General features: G+C 38.0%; 1 protein-coding gene across 7 annotated transcripts in view; it reads left to right on the top strand.

The window, feature by feature from the left end:
- Positions 1-17,907, top strand: part of PDE4D (phosphodiesterase 4D) — a 763,522-nt gene that overhangs the window by 728,459 nt on the left and 17,156 nt on the right. Inside the window, exon 1 of one of the 7 annotated variants that reach the window (XM_084628702.1) lies at positions 12,317-12,453. The exons of the other annotated variants lie outside the window; for them this stretch is intronic. Within the exon in view, the coding sequence (XP_084484828.1) occupies positions 12,406-12,453 (48 nt within the window). The 5' untranslated portion in view covers positions 12,317-12,405. Of the gene's footprint in view, positions 1-12,316; positions 12,454-17,907 lie in introns of those variants that run through there. 7 annotated transcript variants of the gene reach the window in all.

Here is a 17,907-nt window from a genome sequence, read left to right as displayed (position 1 = left end):
TCTAATGCTAGCTGCCAATAGGAAAAGGAGACCATGTGGGGAATGATTACTATTATTTAGTGTTTAAAAACTCAATATTAATGTTTCTGATCTTTTCAAACAGCATTCTTATTTGGCTGAGAAGACTGCAATATATAATTCTGCTTGTGGCACCTATGACTTTGACAACTAAACAAGACTATGAAGGGTTAAACTGTGTTTTGCACAGAGTCTGTCTTTCTTTTAACTTTGCACCGTTCACTACATATGGCTTGCACTACAGCCATCATCCTTCTGGTCAAGAGTGACTGTTCAGGATTCTTTCTGGACCTTCTTGGTGAAGCTTCGTCCATGAGCTTGCAGTTGACAGATATAAAGAACTGGTCTTCCTTCCTTCAAGGCTAAGCATGTAACTGCTACAGCTCCCCCATTACCTGCTGCTGACCCATGGAGTGAAAAACCAAAATCATAAATTGTCTTCCTTTTATGACCGTTCAAAGCACTGCATCTGAGTAACCAAAGTGGCAATCCAGCCTCCATTATGTTCTTTTCTTCAGGCTTGAAATGTTGCTATCTGTCTTTCCTTTTGACTGATCCTTCAGAACCTTTCTCAGATGACAGAAGCCAGAAAGATAAGGTGGGTGAGGTAATGTATTTTAATGGACCAACTTTTGTTGGGGAGAGAGACAAGCTTTTGAGCTACACAGAGCTCTTCTTCAAGTCTGGGAAAGCTACTCAGAGTGTCACAGCTAAATACAAGATTGAACAAATAGTTTAGCATAAATAATTAACACATATTCTAGGGGGAGGGTTCCAGAGCCCGGGCTCCAGTCTGAGCCCAAACATCTACACCACAATTTGACAGGCCCACAACTCAAGTCCCGTGACCCTAACTCAGCTGACATTGGCCAGCCCCAGGTGTTTAATTGCAGTGAAGACATACCCTGAGAGACTATTCAAGGTGGAGTGGCCAGTTAACACCTCTGCAGTCATAGGACAAAAAGGGGAGATTAGTGGTTACAGATTGTTGTAATAAACCATAAATCCAATGTCTTTATTAAGTTTTTTTAGTATCTAACAAAGTTAAGAATTTAAGCTCCCAGGCTCATCTTTTGAAGGTGTTGTACAGGTTTCCTTTGAGGATGAGGACAAAGAGTTTGGCTATGGAGTCATTGTTTTGTGAAAAGTGTTCATCCACATACAATATGGTGTTTTTGTCTTTTATCATTTTTCTTTGTGAGTTTGTTTGAGAGCGTAGTGATTGATTGGTTTCACCCGTACAGTTGTTTTTGGGAAATTTAATGCACTGGATGAAGTACACCACATACAATTGTAGGACTGGAAGGGACGAATTTGTCCACATATTTCCTGAAATGTGGTGCCCAGAACTGGATACAATACTCCGTTGAGGCCTAATCAGTGCGGAATAGAGCAGAAGAATTACTTCTTGTGTCTTGCTTACAACACTTCTGCTAATACATCCCAGAATGATGTTTGCTTTTATTGCAACAGTGTTACACTTGTTGACTCACATTTAGCTTGTGATCCACTATGACCCATATCTCTTTCTGCAGTACTCCTTCCTAGGCAGTCATTTGCCATTTTGTATGTGTGCAACTTATTGTTCCTTCTGAAGTGAAGTACTTGGCATTTTTCCTTATTGAATTTCATCCTATTTACTTCAGACCATTTCTCCAGTTTGTACAGATCATTTGAAAGTTTAATCCTGTCCTCCAAAGCACTTGCAACCCCTCCCAGCTTGGTATCATCCGCAAACTTTATAAGTGTACTCTCTATCCCATTATCTAAATCATTGCTGAAGATATTGAATCGGACCCAGAACTGATCCCTGCAGGACCCCACTCGATATGCTCTTTCAGATTGACTGTGAACCACTGGCAGCTACTCTCTGGGAATGATTTTCCAACCAGTTATGCACCCACCTTATAGTAGCTCCAACTAGCTTGTATTTCTCTAGTTTGTTTATGAGAAGGTCTTGCGAGACAGTATCAAAAGCCTTACTAAATGTTACCATGTTGTGAAAGGTATGTGTAGGACACATGGATCTTAAAAGGTATGTTGTGAGAGGTATTGATCCAGAAAGGAATGCAAATACTGTATTTTAGGGACTTGAGGCTTTTCTCATAGTCTTCCGGAAAATCTATAATTTCTCCCTCTGTCCCTCGATGCTCCTCAGAAATATGCTCCTGCTTGTCAGAACATTATACTGGTTCTTTTAAAAAAAAATTGTTGAAAACCATGTATTAAGTAGAATCTGTAGGTTCTTCTGGTATGTTCTACAGATAGCCCATAGGCAGGACTCCTGTGAGAATATCTGCAGATTTCCATGATTAATCAGTACCATGGGGACCATTTGGGCAACATTATGAAACCATTTTTCTAAGAGCTGCAAAATTTTGGAATTAAAGCCTGTGGACCTCTCCTCATACCGACTAAATCACTGCCCTTGGTTTGTTCTATGGCCAGGATTGAGAAAAAGAGAACCCAATAACCAGATACTTGTGGTTCTTGCAAAATGGAGATAAAATTTTGGTTGATGTTGAACTTTTCTAAATATGTCTGGTGCATCAGGGCTTTAAGGGGAATCAATAAATAGTTTAACTGAATTGCATCTAGGTATTTACTGCTGCTTCCTTTATGATAGTAAAATTTGAGATAACTTAAACTAATGATAATCCTGATTTCATTATAAATGTACTGTATAGCTTTTAAATCCTTAGGAGTCAAGATGCTTTGGTGGCTGACAGCACTGGAGTCTAACTATCCTTTGAGATTTATCTCCTTATAAGTTAGAATTCTTGCATGATGAAGGTCCCACAGTAGATGGGTTAATTTCCTGTGGTGAACTGAGAAATCCTTGACTGAATGCAAACCAACCCTTTAGCTAACCCCATCCCACCATCACTTTGGTTCAATGTTGATTTTAATGTGAAAGCCCATTCATCTTTAAACAAGCAAAACAGCATAATTTATTTAAAAGATTCATTTCATTCTTATACTTTTACATCTAATTTACAAATAGTTAGGAAGTTAATATCCTATTGAAGGAGGGAGAGATTTCTGAAGAATAATCTGAAATTAACAGTAATTATTGCAGTGATTCTTTTGATATGACATCCACCCTAGAATTGCTTTGGCAAATACTCATGGATTCATTGAGTTTAAGGCCAGAAAGGACCATTAGATCATCTAGACTGATGTGTATATCACAGGCCATTACATTTCACACAGTTACTCTTGTATTGAGCCCAATAACTTGTATTTAACTAAAGCATAACTTGTGTTTGGCTAAAGCATATATTCCAGAAAGGCATCTAGTCTTGATTTGAAGACATCAAGAGATGGCCAATACACCAATTCCCTTGTTAGTTTGATCCAAGGGTTAATCACACTCTGTTCTGTTAAAACATTGTGCCTTATTTCCCATTTGAATTTGTCTGGCTTCAACTTCCAGCTTTTCAATCTTGTTATGCCTTCTTCACTGAATTAAAGAGCCTTCTAGTATGCTGTATTTTCTCCCCATTCAGGTACTTACACTTTGTAATCAAGTCACCTCTCAATCTTATTTTTGATAAGATAAACATAATGAGCTTTTTGAATCTCTCACTGTAAAGCATTTGCTCCAGACTTTGAATAATTTTAGTAGCTCTTTTCAGCACCCTCTCCAGTTCTTCGACATCCTTTTAAAAATGTCGATGCCAAAACTGGGTGCAGTACTCCAGCAATGGTCTCACTAATGCCATATACAAAGGTAAAATCGCCTATTTACTGCTTCTTGCTAATCCTCTGTTTGTACATCAAAAGATCACATTAGCCCTTTTTGCCACATCGTCACGCTGGGAGCTCATGATCTACTATGACCCCTAAATCCTTTTCAGAGTCACTTCTTTCCAGGCTACAGTCCCCCGTTCTGTAGGTATAGCCTGCATTCCTTGTTCCTAGATGTTTAACTTTGCATTTGGTTGCATTAAAATGTATTTTGTTTGAATGGGCTCAGATTGTTCCTTATTATTGCCCTATCATCATCATTTACTATTCTGCCAGTATTTGTTTCATCTGCAGATTTTAGCAGCAGTGATTTATATTTACTTTCATATCCTGGATAATAATGTTGAGTAGTGTCAGGCGTAGTACTGATCCTTACAGAACACTACTAGAAATACCACCATTTGATGATTTTTTCCCATTAACGGCTGTTTTTGGAGATCTGTCAGTTAGCCTTTACTAAATATATTTAATGTGCTTTTTTATATTGTATAGTGCTAATTTTTTAATCAACAGGTCATATGTTACTAAGTCAAACACCTTACAAAAGTCCAAGTATTTTATATCTACACAGTTATCTTCATTAACAAACTTTTATAATCTCAGAGAATGAAATCAGGTTTGTACGACAAGACCTATTTTCCATAAAACCATGTTGAGTGGCCATAGCTGTAGTGCAGTCCTTAATTCCTTATTAATTGGATCTCATCAGCTTTTCCATTATTTCGCCTCAGAACCAGGCTAAAGTTACCTGGGTCATCTCATTTGCCCTTTTTGAGTATTGGCACATTACCTCTCTTCCAGTGTTCTAGAATTTCCCTGGTATTCCAAGATTTATTAAAAATTAACATCAGCAGCCAGAGATCTCTCCTCATCCAGCTCTTTTAGGACTCTTGGGTGCAGCTTACCCAGGCCTGCAGATTTAAAAATATTTATTCCTATCCCTAGTATATGTTGTTTAACATCCTCATTAGTTACTAGTGGTCCAGAAAGTACTTCATCGTCCTTATGTGATACAAGCAAATCATCCTGATTCTTGACAAATACAGAACAGAAATATTTATTGAACACTTCTACTTTTACAGCTGCGTCATTAACACTTTTACCATTCTCATTATCTGGGGAGGAGAATCCTTGGAATATCCCATTTTACCACTATGTACATTAAGAGCATCTTTTGAGTGCCTGAATTTCCCAGTTTGTTCTTTCCATGTCCCATTTTATCCTAGGTGGTTATTGTGTATGACTGCTATTTACTGTAAATGCGTCTGTCCTCCACAATCTCCTATGACCCATTAGTGAGTCATTCCAACTTTGCGAACTGAAAACGAGAATCAGCCAAAAAGATCACTGTAAACGAGTCATATGTGTGAATTTTCCAAGTTTAAAGTTATGAGGTGGTCCACAATATTTTTCCTCCCAGCTAAAAGTCAGGTGACATGTTAACGTCACCAGCAAAATGATGATGGTGCAATATATTGGGTGAGTTGCCAGTTCCTATCAGGATGGGTTAATGGTTCTAAAGCAAATTATAGGTTTATTCCATGGTGTGTGAATTAGTTATCAACAGTGTAAATCACTACTAATATAAATCACACTGTAACATTCAGTGTCATCAGTTGAAAAGATTGCCAGGCTCTTGCATGTTGCAGGAATTTCACTCTGCAAACTCAGCAAAGTATTCATGTAGTTTTATAGAAATCCTGTAAATATCTTTACAAAAAAAAATTGCAAAATCTTGCATGAACCCACAAACCTCACCACAGGAATTTAACATTCTCTAGATATTAACCCTCTAAGTTTTTTTTCCACTTTTATGCATCCGATGAAGTGAGCTATAGCTCACGAAAGCTTATGCTCAGATAAATCTGTTAGTCTCTAAGGTGCCACTAGTACTCCTTTTCTTTTTGCGAATACCACGGCTTCTACTGTGAAACCTAGATAATAAATGTAATTTTCTTCTTTACTAAGGCCTGATCTATACTAGAAAATTAGGTCAATTTCACTGTGTCATTCATGGGCATGAAAAATCCACACCTCTGAGCAGCATAGTTAAGCCGACCTAAGTCCCCATACAGAAAAGAATTCTTCCGTCAACCTAGCTACCACCTCCTGGGGAGGAGAATTACCTACTCTGACAAGAGGACCCCTCAGCATTCTACACTGAAGCTCACTGCTGGAGCATTTTAAGTGTAGACAAGCCCTACATTGTAATTTTAAAGTAGATGTGTCCTCACTTAAATCGAGAGAATAATATTCAGTAAAATATAGTATTTTCAGATAGAGTAGCAGCAGGCATAATTTTTTTAAAGAGCTCTTTAAACATATTCCTTCCCTGATGCAGCTTTTGTATTTTTAGCAAAGATGTAGAAAATTTTTTCATATTGTATTTAAGGACTATCTTTAGCTAACTCTCGAACCAGACTTAACATAGCAAAATAAGAACACTGGCTGGAAACTTACCTTTTTAATGATCATTCTTACAATTCACTGCAATGAGAGTTTCATGAATGCAGGTTTCATCCAATACACAGTAAAATATATGTTGGTTGTTAATGTAGTACCTTCCATGTCATGGTTTAGATCACTGGTTTTCAAACTGTGGGTCACGACCCAGTACTGTGTTGCAGAATGTGAGGCACTGGGTCATAGTGGCTCTGGTCAGCACCACCGACTGGGTCGTTAAAAGTTCCGTCAGCAGTGCTGTGCGGCTAAGGCAGGCTAGTCCCTACCTATTCCGACACCGCGCTGCGCCCCAGAAGCGTCCAGCAGCAGGTCCAGCTCCTAGATGAAGGGGCCATGGGGCTCCGCACCCTGCCCCTGCCCTGAGCACCAGCTCTGCACTCCCATTGGCCGGGAACTGGCTAATGGGAGCTGGGCAGTGGTGCCTGAGGGGAGAGCTTGCGCACCTCCGCCTAGGAGCCGGACCTGCTGCTGGCTGCTTCCAGGGTGCAGCGCGGTCCTCTGTGCCAGGACAGGCGGGAAGCCTGCCTCTGCATCCCGGCTGCACTGGTGACTGGGAGCCGTCGGAAAAAAGCCCGCACCCCTAATCCTGTGTCCCAATCCCCTGCCGAGTCCTGAGCCCCTCCTCAAGTCCGGAGCCCCCACCTGCACCCCAAACCCTTCATCTCCGGCCCCACCCCAGAGCCTGCAGCCCCAACCCAGAACCTCCTCCCACACCCTGAACCCCTAATTCCCGGCCCCACGCTGCAGCCCTCACCCCCCGCACCCGAACCCTCTGCCCCAGCCCTGAGTCCTTCCCACTCTGCAAACCCCTCATCCCCAGCTCCACTGGGTCACAGGCATCAATAAGTTTCAACTGGGTCGTCAGAAAAAAGTTTAAAAACCACTTGTTTAGATCACCTCTTCCCTCAACGGTAGGTTAAGAGGCAGAGAATTTCCTGCTGGCTCTGTGGACTGTAACATCTGTCTCTGGTGTTAAGCATCCAAAGTTGCCCCACAGACTCTTAAAAAGAATCATATTGGAGGGCCACTGAGAAGGTGGTGGAGCCCCTGACTATCAAACTTTTCTCAGCGTTGTTTATGGGGCTGATGAAGAAAAATGTGATTCCTTGGCCCTGCATAATTATCTACCCTCGGGCTGCCTGGTCGCAACCCCTTCCGCATCCCCAGATTTCTAAGAGCATTCTGCAGAGTACCTAAAAATGAAAGAGTGCCACAGATATGCCGTAAAAGCAGAGCAGGAGAAATCTGTCAGAAAATGCATGCATATCTCAGGGCAATAACATGTGTCCATTTAATCCAAACAAAAAGTTTAAGGAAACTGGATATGGGGATTATTCATAGCGCTCTTCTGTAACTTTTAAGACCGAAGTTTTATTACATCATTTTCACCATATTTAATTTGAAAAATCAGCAAAAGATATGTTTAATTCGTAAATTTGGTAGCAGATAGGTGGCAGCAGTGCTCATCTGCAGAAGCTGACTAAGAGTGTGAAAACTATACAACATATGTGGCCAGCTGCTTTCATGCTAATTGAAAAGCACTTCTCTAACATATAGCTCACAAAAAGAAAAGGAGTACTTGTGGCACCTTAGAGACTAACCAATTTATTTGAGCATAAGCTTTCGTGAGCTACAGTTCACTTCATCGGATGCATTCAGTGGAAAATACAGTGAGGAGATAAAATATACATAGAGAACATGAAACAATGGGTGTTATCCTAACCCTAACCCTCACCCTCACGAAAGCTTATGCTCAAACAAATTGGTCAGTCTCTAAGTCCTCCTTTTCTTTTTGCGAATACAGACTAACACGGCTGCTACTCTGAAACCACACATATACCAGTGTCACTGAGAGTAGAACTTGAGTCACCATTAGAGCTGGTCGGGAATTTTTCAACAAACCGTTTTTTCTTTGGAAAATGCCACTTCCTCCAAGCCAAAACTTCTCTGTGGGAAAGGATTGGTTTTGATGAATTGCCTGTTTCAAACAAATTTTGACGAAAGCTTGTCAAAAAACATCCTGTTTTGGTATTTTCAAAGAAGAAAAAAGTCTGTGTTTTGATTCAAAATGATATTTCTGGTAGAAATCTTAGTTAATTTATAGTACAAAGTGTAATTTAAAAAAAAAAAGTCAAAACTGAGATGCCATTTGTCTGTCTTCCTTGTTTAGACTGTATATAGAGCTGGTCAAAAATGTAAATATTCATTGGAGCAGAGACTTGTACCCGACCTCCTTGATGAGTGCCCTATCAACCTACAAGCTATTTGCGTGTTCTCTCTGGCCCAATATTTTATACAATGTGGAACAGCTTCAACAAGAGAGTTCATCCCAGAACACCCTATAGCCCAGTGGTTAGCCTACTCAACAGGGAGGTGGGAGACCTAGATTTACATCCCTCTTCTGAATCAGGTATAATAGGGATGTGAACCTGGTTTGGCCACATCCTACTTGAGTGCCCTAAGATCTGAACTATTGTGTACAGGGTGCGGTGGCTACTGATGTAGCTCCAGAACACAGGATGTCCCCTCAGTTGTCCCTGCCCCAGTGGAGTGACGCGCATGCACAGTGGTCACGCCACACGGAGCATGCCATTTTGCAAAATGTCCTGCCCCCATGGCATGAGTTCACACACATTGTGCATAGGAGTTCATGCTGCTAGGGGAGGGGAGCTGCAAAATGGCATCCTCTGTGCATGATACTGGAAAAACCTAGTCAGTTTTGTCTCAGTATTGGATAGGGGACAAACCATACAAAAACAGGACTGTCCAGCGTAAAACCCGATGAATGACCTGCTTAGTATGGGGGCGAGGGGGTCCACCACCATCTCAACTGCCCTTTGTGCTCTGAGAAGGTCTGTGGGATTGGGCCCCACGGGCAAAATAGGCAGGGGAATCGTAGTCTGAGGGATCCCATCTGGGCTTATGTACCGAGAGGCTTTGTGGTGTTAAGACTGAGGCAGCTTTGCACGTACCCATTAGTAGAAATGTGAGTGTTTAGGGAACTTACTGGTGAAAACTCACATGCCTAGAAAATTTAGGTGACTACAGGGTTAGATGGCAGTTGAGCAAGAGTTTTGAGGATCTAAAGTTTAGACTTATGTACCTAAAGTACTTTGCTAGGTTCACACAGCGAGTGTGTGGAAAAGCAGGGGATTGAACTGCAGCTTCCCAAATCCAAGGATAGTTTTCAACTGACTGGACAATTCTTCCTCTTCAAGACAGGGCCTGATCATGGGTGGGACCTCTAGATGGGACTACAGTACAAATGATAAAGAACTATAATTTTCCCTTTTGTTTTTTCTTGCTAATTAACATATATCAAGTAGACCTGGGTTTTTCCATACTGTGAGTTTTCAAGATTTTGAAAAAAGTTCCCATCCCATCTTGGCTGACAAGTTGAAATCTCAAATAATTCTGTGAAAAAAAATAAACAAAAAATATTTAATTTAAAAACATTTCATCTCAGTTTTGACTTTTTAAAAAAAAAATTACACTTTGTACTATAAATTAACTAAGATTTCTACCAGAAATATCATTTTGAATCAAAACACAGACTTTTTTCTTCTTTGAAAATACCAAAACAGGATGTTTTTTGACAAGCTTTCGTCAAAATTTGTTTGAAACAGGCAATTCATCAAAACCAATCCTTTCCCACAGAGAAGTTTTGGCTTGGAGGAAGTGGCATTTTCCAAAGAAAAAGCGGTTTGTTGAAAAATTCCCGACCAGCTCTAATGGTGAATCAAGTTCTACTCTCAGTGACACTGGTGTATGTGTGGTTTCAGAGTAGCAGCCGTGTTAGTCTGTATTCGCAAAGAGAAAAGGAGGACTTAGAGACTGACCAATTTGTTTGAGCATAAGCTTTCGTGAGGGTTAGGGTTAGGATAACACCCATTGTTTCATGTTCTCTATGTACATAAATCTCCTCACTGTATTTTCCACTGAATGCATCCGTTGAAGTGAGCTGTAGCTCACGAAAGCTTATGCTCAAATAAATTGGTTAGTCTCTAAGGTGCCACAAGTACTCCTTTTCTTTTTGCGAATACAGACTAACACGGCTGTTACTCTGAAATCTGTCATATAGCTCACAGTGCTCTATAGTAGGTTAGCTTGGTCCTATGACAATGTTTCTTCATACTGTAGATTTTTTCCTCAAATATCTTTTTGGAGCCATTTTAATATTCTGCTGAGGCTGTAGTAGCCAACCTGTGTTTCCAAAGGTAAAATATTTTATGGACAATTTCCCTATATAAGCCTAGAAGAGTAAGGCACATTGGATTGTGTCTCTGTTTAAGAGAATATTTTTCTGTGATTTACTCATTCAAATCTTGTTACATTTTTGAAATATACAATAAAACTTCATTGTATAATATTCTCCTTATCAACATACTGTACACTGTGCCAGAGGTATGTAGTAACTGTAACTGTTTGCTATATTTCTATTAAAAAGAAAAGGAGGACTTGTGGCACCTTAGTTTCTAAGGTGCCACAAGTCCTCCTTTTCTTTTTGCGGATATAGACTAACACGGCTGCTACTCTGAAACCTATATTTCTGTTGCATTCCAGTTCTCCTGTAAGGAGATCTGTTAATTTCATTTTGTGTGTGTGTGTGATTTTTCTAGGGTCTGATTCCCTTTCAAGCACTTAGCACTGCTGAGATTGCTTTCTAGCATCATCACTCAGTGGGGTAAAAACCACTTCAGCCAAAAGCTCCCTCATGACTATTGTCAGTCAGCATCTTCCAATGACTCAGCAGTGTGGGCTAAGATTGAATGCTGTACCTCATTCATCTTGTCTTTTGGCATATCACCATTGTCACGTTAGAAAATTGTCCCTTCTGTGATACAACAAAGACTCTGAAATTTGTCACAGTAGTGCACAAGTTTTACACCAAATGGTGCAAATAATTTATTCATCTTTCTGAGTTTAAATGTTTGCGTAGTGGCCCATGCACGCATATTTCATTTAGAGCTCTGAGTCAGCTCATTGACATGCATCACTTTTTAACTAATCACTTCTTTTCTGTGACGTATAACTGTAATTAATTACATTAATCTGGTATGACACTAGAATGCAAAGTCGCATAGCTACAGCAAGAATTTCATGACTACAGTGCCTTTGTTCTGCTTTCTGTATGGAAGCTTTACATGTATTCAGAACTGTAAGATTGTAGGTTGGCTTGTGAGTGGTTCCATCTTAATAATAGGTGATTTTTGTCTGCTGAAATAGCAGAACGTTTTGAGTTAGAAGACTGATCTATGGTCAAGCAAGAATTGATCTGTTTTTAAATTCGGATGGCATCAAAAGAAAAAGCATTTTCATTGCTACAGATGGTCACATATGTTTAAGAATCCTGGACACTTTATTATTCTGGTTTTCTTTGTTCATAAGATTCAGATGTGTTCCTTTCCCACATAGAAAGTTAAAGAGACTGGACAAACGACATGCAGTTTGTGTAGAATACCTGCTGTACCTTTTTTTGGATAGGTTCAATGTTCCCTCTGAATAGAGCTGGCAAATGATACTGACAATAAAAAAAAAGTTAAGCTAATCAGTCTTTTTTTTTCTTTTTTGAGTGGAGCTAATGCTAAAGGCAGGAATACCATTATTAAATACAATTTAGCATACAAAAGAAGAAATATACTGTTCCCAGGAGATTCACCCATGTTAACCAATCAGAAATTAGCATAAAGCATGTCTTTATCCCCTGCATTGGTATCTTTAAGGATGAAATACAATTGGCTCTTAGTTGGGGTTTGTGGGAGGGATTACTTGACACTGTTCGTGACTTTCCCCTCGGGTCCTTATTTGGTAGCTGTTGATAGAACCAGTCTTTCCAGCAGCTGAGCATCTTGACATACATTATTCATGAAGTCCTGGTGTTCAGGAAATATGCAGATCCGTAGCTGTTTAGATATTTCTTCAACTCATCCAATCTGTCTCTTCAAGCTAGTCCTTGAACGTCTGGAGTTTTACAAATGGCATTTATTCAGTCAGAAGACCACACAATTGGATTTTGTGTCCGAATACCTCATATCTACCTAATTGCAGAGAACCTTCAGATGAGAAAAAGTAACTAAATAATAATAACAGCCTTTTTTCTGGAGCGTCTTTTACAGTATCAGATAGAGAAGAACTAAATATTTTTAGTTAAATTGGTAGTATAAAAAATCAAAAATGCCTGAAGCAAACTATTTACTCTCAGTTTCTTGGGGCTACATAAAGGTAGGATTTTGTTTTATCTTTTAAGAATTTTGATTTGCAATGTATGAATAATGGATAGTATGTTTGTTTGGGGGGAATATGAGGGTGGATAATATGATTGTGAAGATGAGAATCAGAAAAGAGAGTCCCCTTTGAGCAATAATAGTGCACCACACTGTATACATTCTTTCCCAGAAGGTATATTTGCCTATTTAAAAATATTATTTATTATATAATATATAATAAAAAGTAGGTGTTAAAGGCATAGTCCTTATTTAGACCAAACACATGGTGTGTATCTGCCTATGTAAAGTTAAAAGAAAATCAGGAGAATTATTTTAAAAAAAAAAGATATTTTAACATTATCATGGTACAAAAGTAGCCTTTTTCAGACATGAAAAAGCTGTTCCAGAAAATAAAGTGGAAATACTGTACCATATGCTAAGGAATGTGTGATTAAAGTGAATAGGTTGAAAATAATGGGTGAATGTATGACTCATACTGTTTTTTATTAGCTGAATAACTGCAATTATCAATGGTATGTTTAAGTAGCATTTTCTGGTTACCTGTGTGTGTGAGAGAGAGAGAGATAGAGATCTTATTGATTAAGGTTTTCTTTAAAGCACTAAGAGACTGAAAATTGTCTTCTCTGAGTATTGAACTATATTGAATGTAGAGCAACTTCAAATTAGTTTTAACCTGTAATACTGCTAGCAAATCAAATATAAAGCAGTTTATCTCCTATGGAAAGCTTTGCATTGATGAATTAAATCAGTATGCTAATTAGCACACCGTGCAGAATCAACTTCGTACAAAATCATATTTGGGCTTTATTTGTCTTCTAGTTATGTGGCTGCATATGCATTTAAAAAATCTGAGATGCCTTGCTAATTTTGTTCATGGAGTATGTATTAAAATATAACTTCATTATCAGACGTTTAACATGCAATAGCTGTTCGAGATCATAGTGTTTTAAATAAAATTGTTATTGTGTATTCATTCTAAACTAAACAGTCCAGTATAGGAACTAAATTATTTTGCTAAATATAATGCAGACGTTTTCACTTAGGACAGGATTTTTTATGCCTGGTTGTATTAATACTAAGAGAATCACAGCTTTGTTTTAGACTCTGAAAAATGAAAAATGGAAAACCCCTGTTACGTCATTGTATCTACTCTCTGCTATTGCAGAATTGTTACAGTATATTCTCAAATATTTTGTTCAGTCATCTGTAAAGAGAATGTTTTCCATTATGCCAATTAGCTGGATTCTCTTATCATTTATCAAAATTGAAATTATTTTCCATTCTCCTGAGTACATCTAAATGTTAAGCATTTAAAAACATTCTTTCAGAAATATTTCCTAAAACACAGGTGTTCAACCAGTTTTCCATCTCTCTGCTGAAGTCTTTAAAATGGGTTGATCTTTTGCTAATTGAATTTTAGTAGGCAATATAACAGCCTTACCTGATTAGACATGATGAAATATGTCTTCTGTGCATGGTAACTTCATACAGTGTGCATAGATAATGGTTTTAGCTAAGAAGCTGAATAAGTATTTGAACAGAATTTTAGTATATTATATTTAGAAATACTTTGCCGAATGTATGTATTTTGGGGAAATCTTCCAGCCATAAAGATGTGATCTTGTCTTCTGACAATAAATATTTATAGAATTTAGGACATTTCTGAAATTCTAAAGAAGAAAAGAATGTCCTGGATACAGTGAACCATAACCCATTTAAAACTGTTACTGGATAATTGCTTTACATATTTCTGTATGTTTTGGAAAGTGCCTCATATTTTGTTAAAATATTTTTGAGAAAATTGATTGTCCCTATGGAATACTCCTACATGGTTTACCAAGAGCATCTTTCTTTACACCAATAGATGTCATTTATCTCAGAGCTGAGATATGTACAATATATATCCATTTAGCAAGCTTGTACATAAAAGCTTAAGCATGACCTTGAGGTTTATTAAACACTGTGGGCTCAAACATTAAATCTTCAATCAGGTGAGACTCCGATTGAAAGGTAGTTTTGCATTAGTAAAGAGTAACTGAGGACTGAGAATTAGCCAGTAGGGCCGGTCGATATTAAATAGCTTTTCTGTCACATCTGGGGTTTTTTTAGAAGGTAAAGATTTACAAATACACTGCAAAAAAATTAATTTATTTTTATTTTAGTTCTAGAACTATCTTTTTAATTGTTTTACTCAATGTTCCACAATGGCTTTGTCCATGAAAGCATTGAGACTGAGGGTTTGGAAAGGCTATGGCCAGTTTGTCCAAAACTACCTGTTTCCACTAGCCACAAATTCTGTGTTGTTGCAGGAGGGTGCAGTAGACTGCAGCCATTAATACAGCCCTTGAACTGCAGCAGAATGGCAGGGTATATGCCCCCCATATTTATTGTGGGCGGGATTCACTGTATTCAAACACATACACATCTTCCTGCATAAAGCCCATTTACTAAAGCTTTGTGCTGAGGACAAGATTATCACAAAAACTATCAGAAAGTTTTTAAATTTTAATCAGAAAAAGCTGTAGATATAAAATTAAACACACAAGCCAAATGATTTTATTACCATAAATTTACTGTGAACCTAATTACCATCCTTGAGACTTCAAGGTTCAACCCACTGTAAATATAACCCCCAGAGAAATGTTACATGCATGTAATGGGTGTTGACTGAAAACATTAATACTGCAAGAAATTGTCAACATTCTCCAAAGAATCATTGAAAGGTGTTCTGCACAGAGTACTGGAAAAATACCATTTGTATTTTATCTCATCTAACAAAATAATGTTTGGATAAATTCTGAATAAAGTAAACATACACACAAATGAAAATTCAGTGAAATTTGGAATATGTATTCTAGGCTTCAGCCCAAAACAAATTGAAATGACTAGGAAGCCTCAAACCCAATTTATAAGACCACTCACTGTTTGGAGATAACCACAGTATTGAGGAAAAAGCCCCAGTCCTGCAAATATTTGTGTCTGTGCTTTACTTTAAATACGTGAGTAGTCCCATTGAAGTTTATAGGCCTGCTCACATGTTTAAAGTTAGGCAAATGTACAGATTTTTGCAGAATATAGTCCAAAATAAGCAGTGCTATTGTACTGTAACACTTTTGTGGTCTGGAGCTAGATATTTAGCATTACTTGAATATAGTGTCTATGCTATCGTTTTCTATAGTAATAGTAAAAGAAAAGGGGGAAAAAGGTCTCATAGAAACATGTCAGAATTGAAACCAGAGTTTCTGCTGTCTTCAGAGATTTTTCAGTAATTGAATTATTAAACCCTGTTGATGTGGCATCAATCTCCATTGTGAAAACCTTTGTTCCTTAGGCTGAGATGCCAGTATAATAGCTACACTGTATGTTGTACATGTATTTTAGGAGCAATAGATTTTGCATATTGTGAATTTAAAAATTATTTTAAAATGTGCAGTAGTTGGTTTGGGTTTTTTTAAAATACAACTTTTTAACCATTTTAACATTATCTAAAATTAATAACAATAATTATTCCAAATTTTGTTTGGCTTTTATTTATGCCATTTTGAAACCCTAGAGTTTTCTCAAAGAAGCAGTTTTATTTCTTTGATCATGTATGTGCCGTGTCTGTAAATGTAAAAGCACTTCTTAGCTGATCAATATTACTGTTTCTGTAACTTACAAATCATCAGGGTATAGACATTTTAACCAAGTTTCATACACTTAGAGAGGCTTTTACTGGCAGGCTGTGAAATGTATACCGTGCTGACCCACAGCCGTGGCAAGAACCTGTGTGATTTAAGCTAGGATCTTGCAGTGGGCACATGAGTGCCAAGTACAGTTTCATTCTAAAACAACAATGCATGGATGAACAAACATGCTGTGAGTCGATGCTGCAGGGCAACATATTCTGCTTGTCTTTTGAAGTGCACTCTTGGCCCCAGTTGAAGTCAATGAGAGCCCAGTGAACCCAGCAGGAGAGAACATGGCCCAAATTGCTATGTCTATTATTTATTATTATTATTTATTATTTTATTTGTATTTCTTAATAATGTTTCTTGAAAGAACAGAATACTGCATGTGAGAATTTCTGAATTAAAGAGTATCAAATAATAAACAACTACAGCAAACCAGCATACGACCACAACAACAACAACAAAAAATCTGGACTATTTCATCACTAACCCAATCCTCCATTAGAAACTCAAACACACGAATATCTATATATTCCTGAGTCTTGTCTGCCTAATAACAGCATCATTGTTCTCTTTCACTGGCAGCATATGTTATTTCAAAGATTAACTTTATAAAGGACTTCAACAGACCATATATCTTAGTGCTGATAAAGTCACCTAGCTTTGTCATATATAATTGAAAAAGAAAATGGAAGCAAAGTTAACCACTGTCTAGATGTTTTTAAAATGAAGTCAGCACATCATATCAAAAGCATTGTTGGTTGTGCACCTTTTTAGTATGGGAAATAAACTGAAGGATAGATTTGGGATTTATATTTCCAGTCTCGTTGAAGGCCAAGGCTGAAATCCTGGATTTTATTCCAAATATTGTGTTAGTGACCTTTTTGTTTGTTTTGCCGAGGATTGGAGTTGGTAGGGGCCTTATTTTAATATTAGTATCCCTATTATCCAATAGCAGAAAAGTAGAAAGCATTGACCAATATATTTGTACAATTTCATACTGTGTGGCAGTCTAGATTAGATTATATTGTTTAAAATGACCCATGCATATGATGGGCAGATGAGAGACCAAGGATCTCCATCAGGCCAGTTCCTGTGAAATTCAGAGAGTGTAGACTTTTTAAGCAGTTGGCATGGTCAGCAGAAATTCCAGGACAATCTTTCCTAGGTGATAAAGAGTACCATTAATGAATGTTACATCTACAAAAATGAAAGACAGAATTGTCTAGGTGTATACATTCAGGAAGGAAAGCAACTATTGTGAATGGTAACTGGAATTAAGTGTATTATTAAAGAAAGAAAGAATTTAGTCTTAAAATACCCTAAAGGTAAGATGTATTAGGCTGTGGAATAATCTACCAAAGTAAGTGGTATATCTTTAGACTGGATAGACTAACTTTCCTAGGCTGTTCAGTCAAAATTTTCAGATTTGGGTGCCAAAAGTTAGGTGCCTAAATACATATTAGGAACGTTAATAAAGGTAGCATGTACATTTCAACAACTGAACTTCCCTAGATATTAGTAGATTGGGTGTAAGTGGTTCTAATGGAGTTTTTAGGTTACGTCTCCACAACGAGCAGCACAGCTTCAGTGCGGCCGCTACACTTCTGTAGCACTTGTAGTGTGGATATTTCCTACACCAACAGAAGGGGTTTTTCCATCAATGTAGTAATCTACCTCCCTGAGTGGCAGTAGCTAGGTCAATGGAAGAATGTCTGCATCCACCTAGCCACGTCTACACCGGGGGTTTGGGCTGGGTTAACTATGATGGGGCTGGA

This window comes from Lepidochelys olivacea, assembly GCF_965140295.1.
Source record: "Lepidochelys olivacea isolate rLepOli2 genome assembly, chromosome: 5".
In the NCBI taxonomy this organism is placed as follows: domain Eukaryota; kingdom Metazoa; phylum Chordata; order Testudines; family Cheloniidae; genus Lepidochelys; species Lepidochelys olivacea.
Note: the sequence above shows the minus strand (reverse complement) of the source record. Positions and strands in the feature narration are given on the sequence as shown.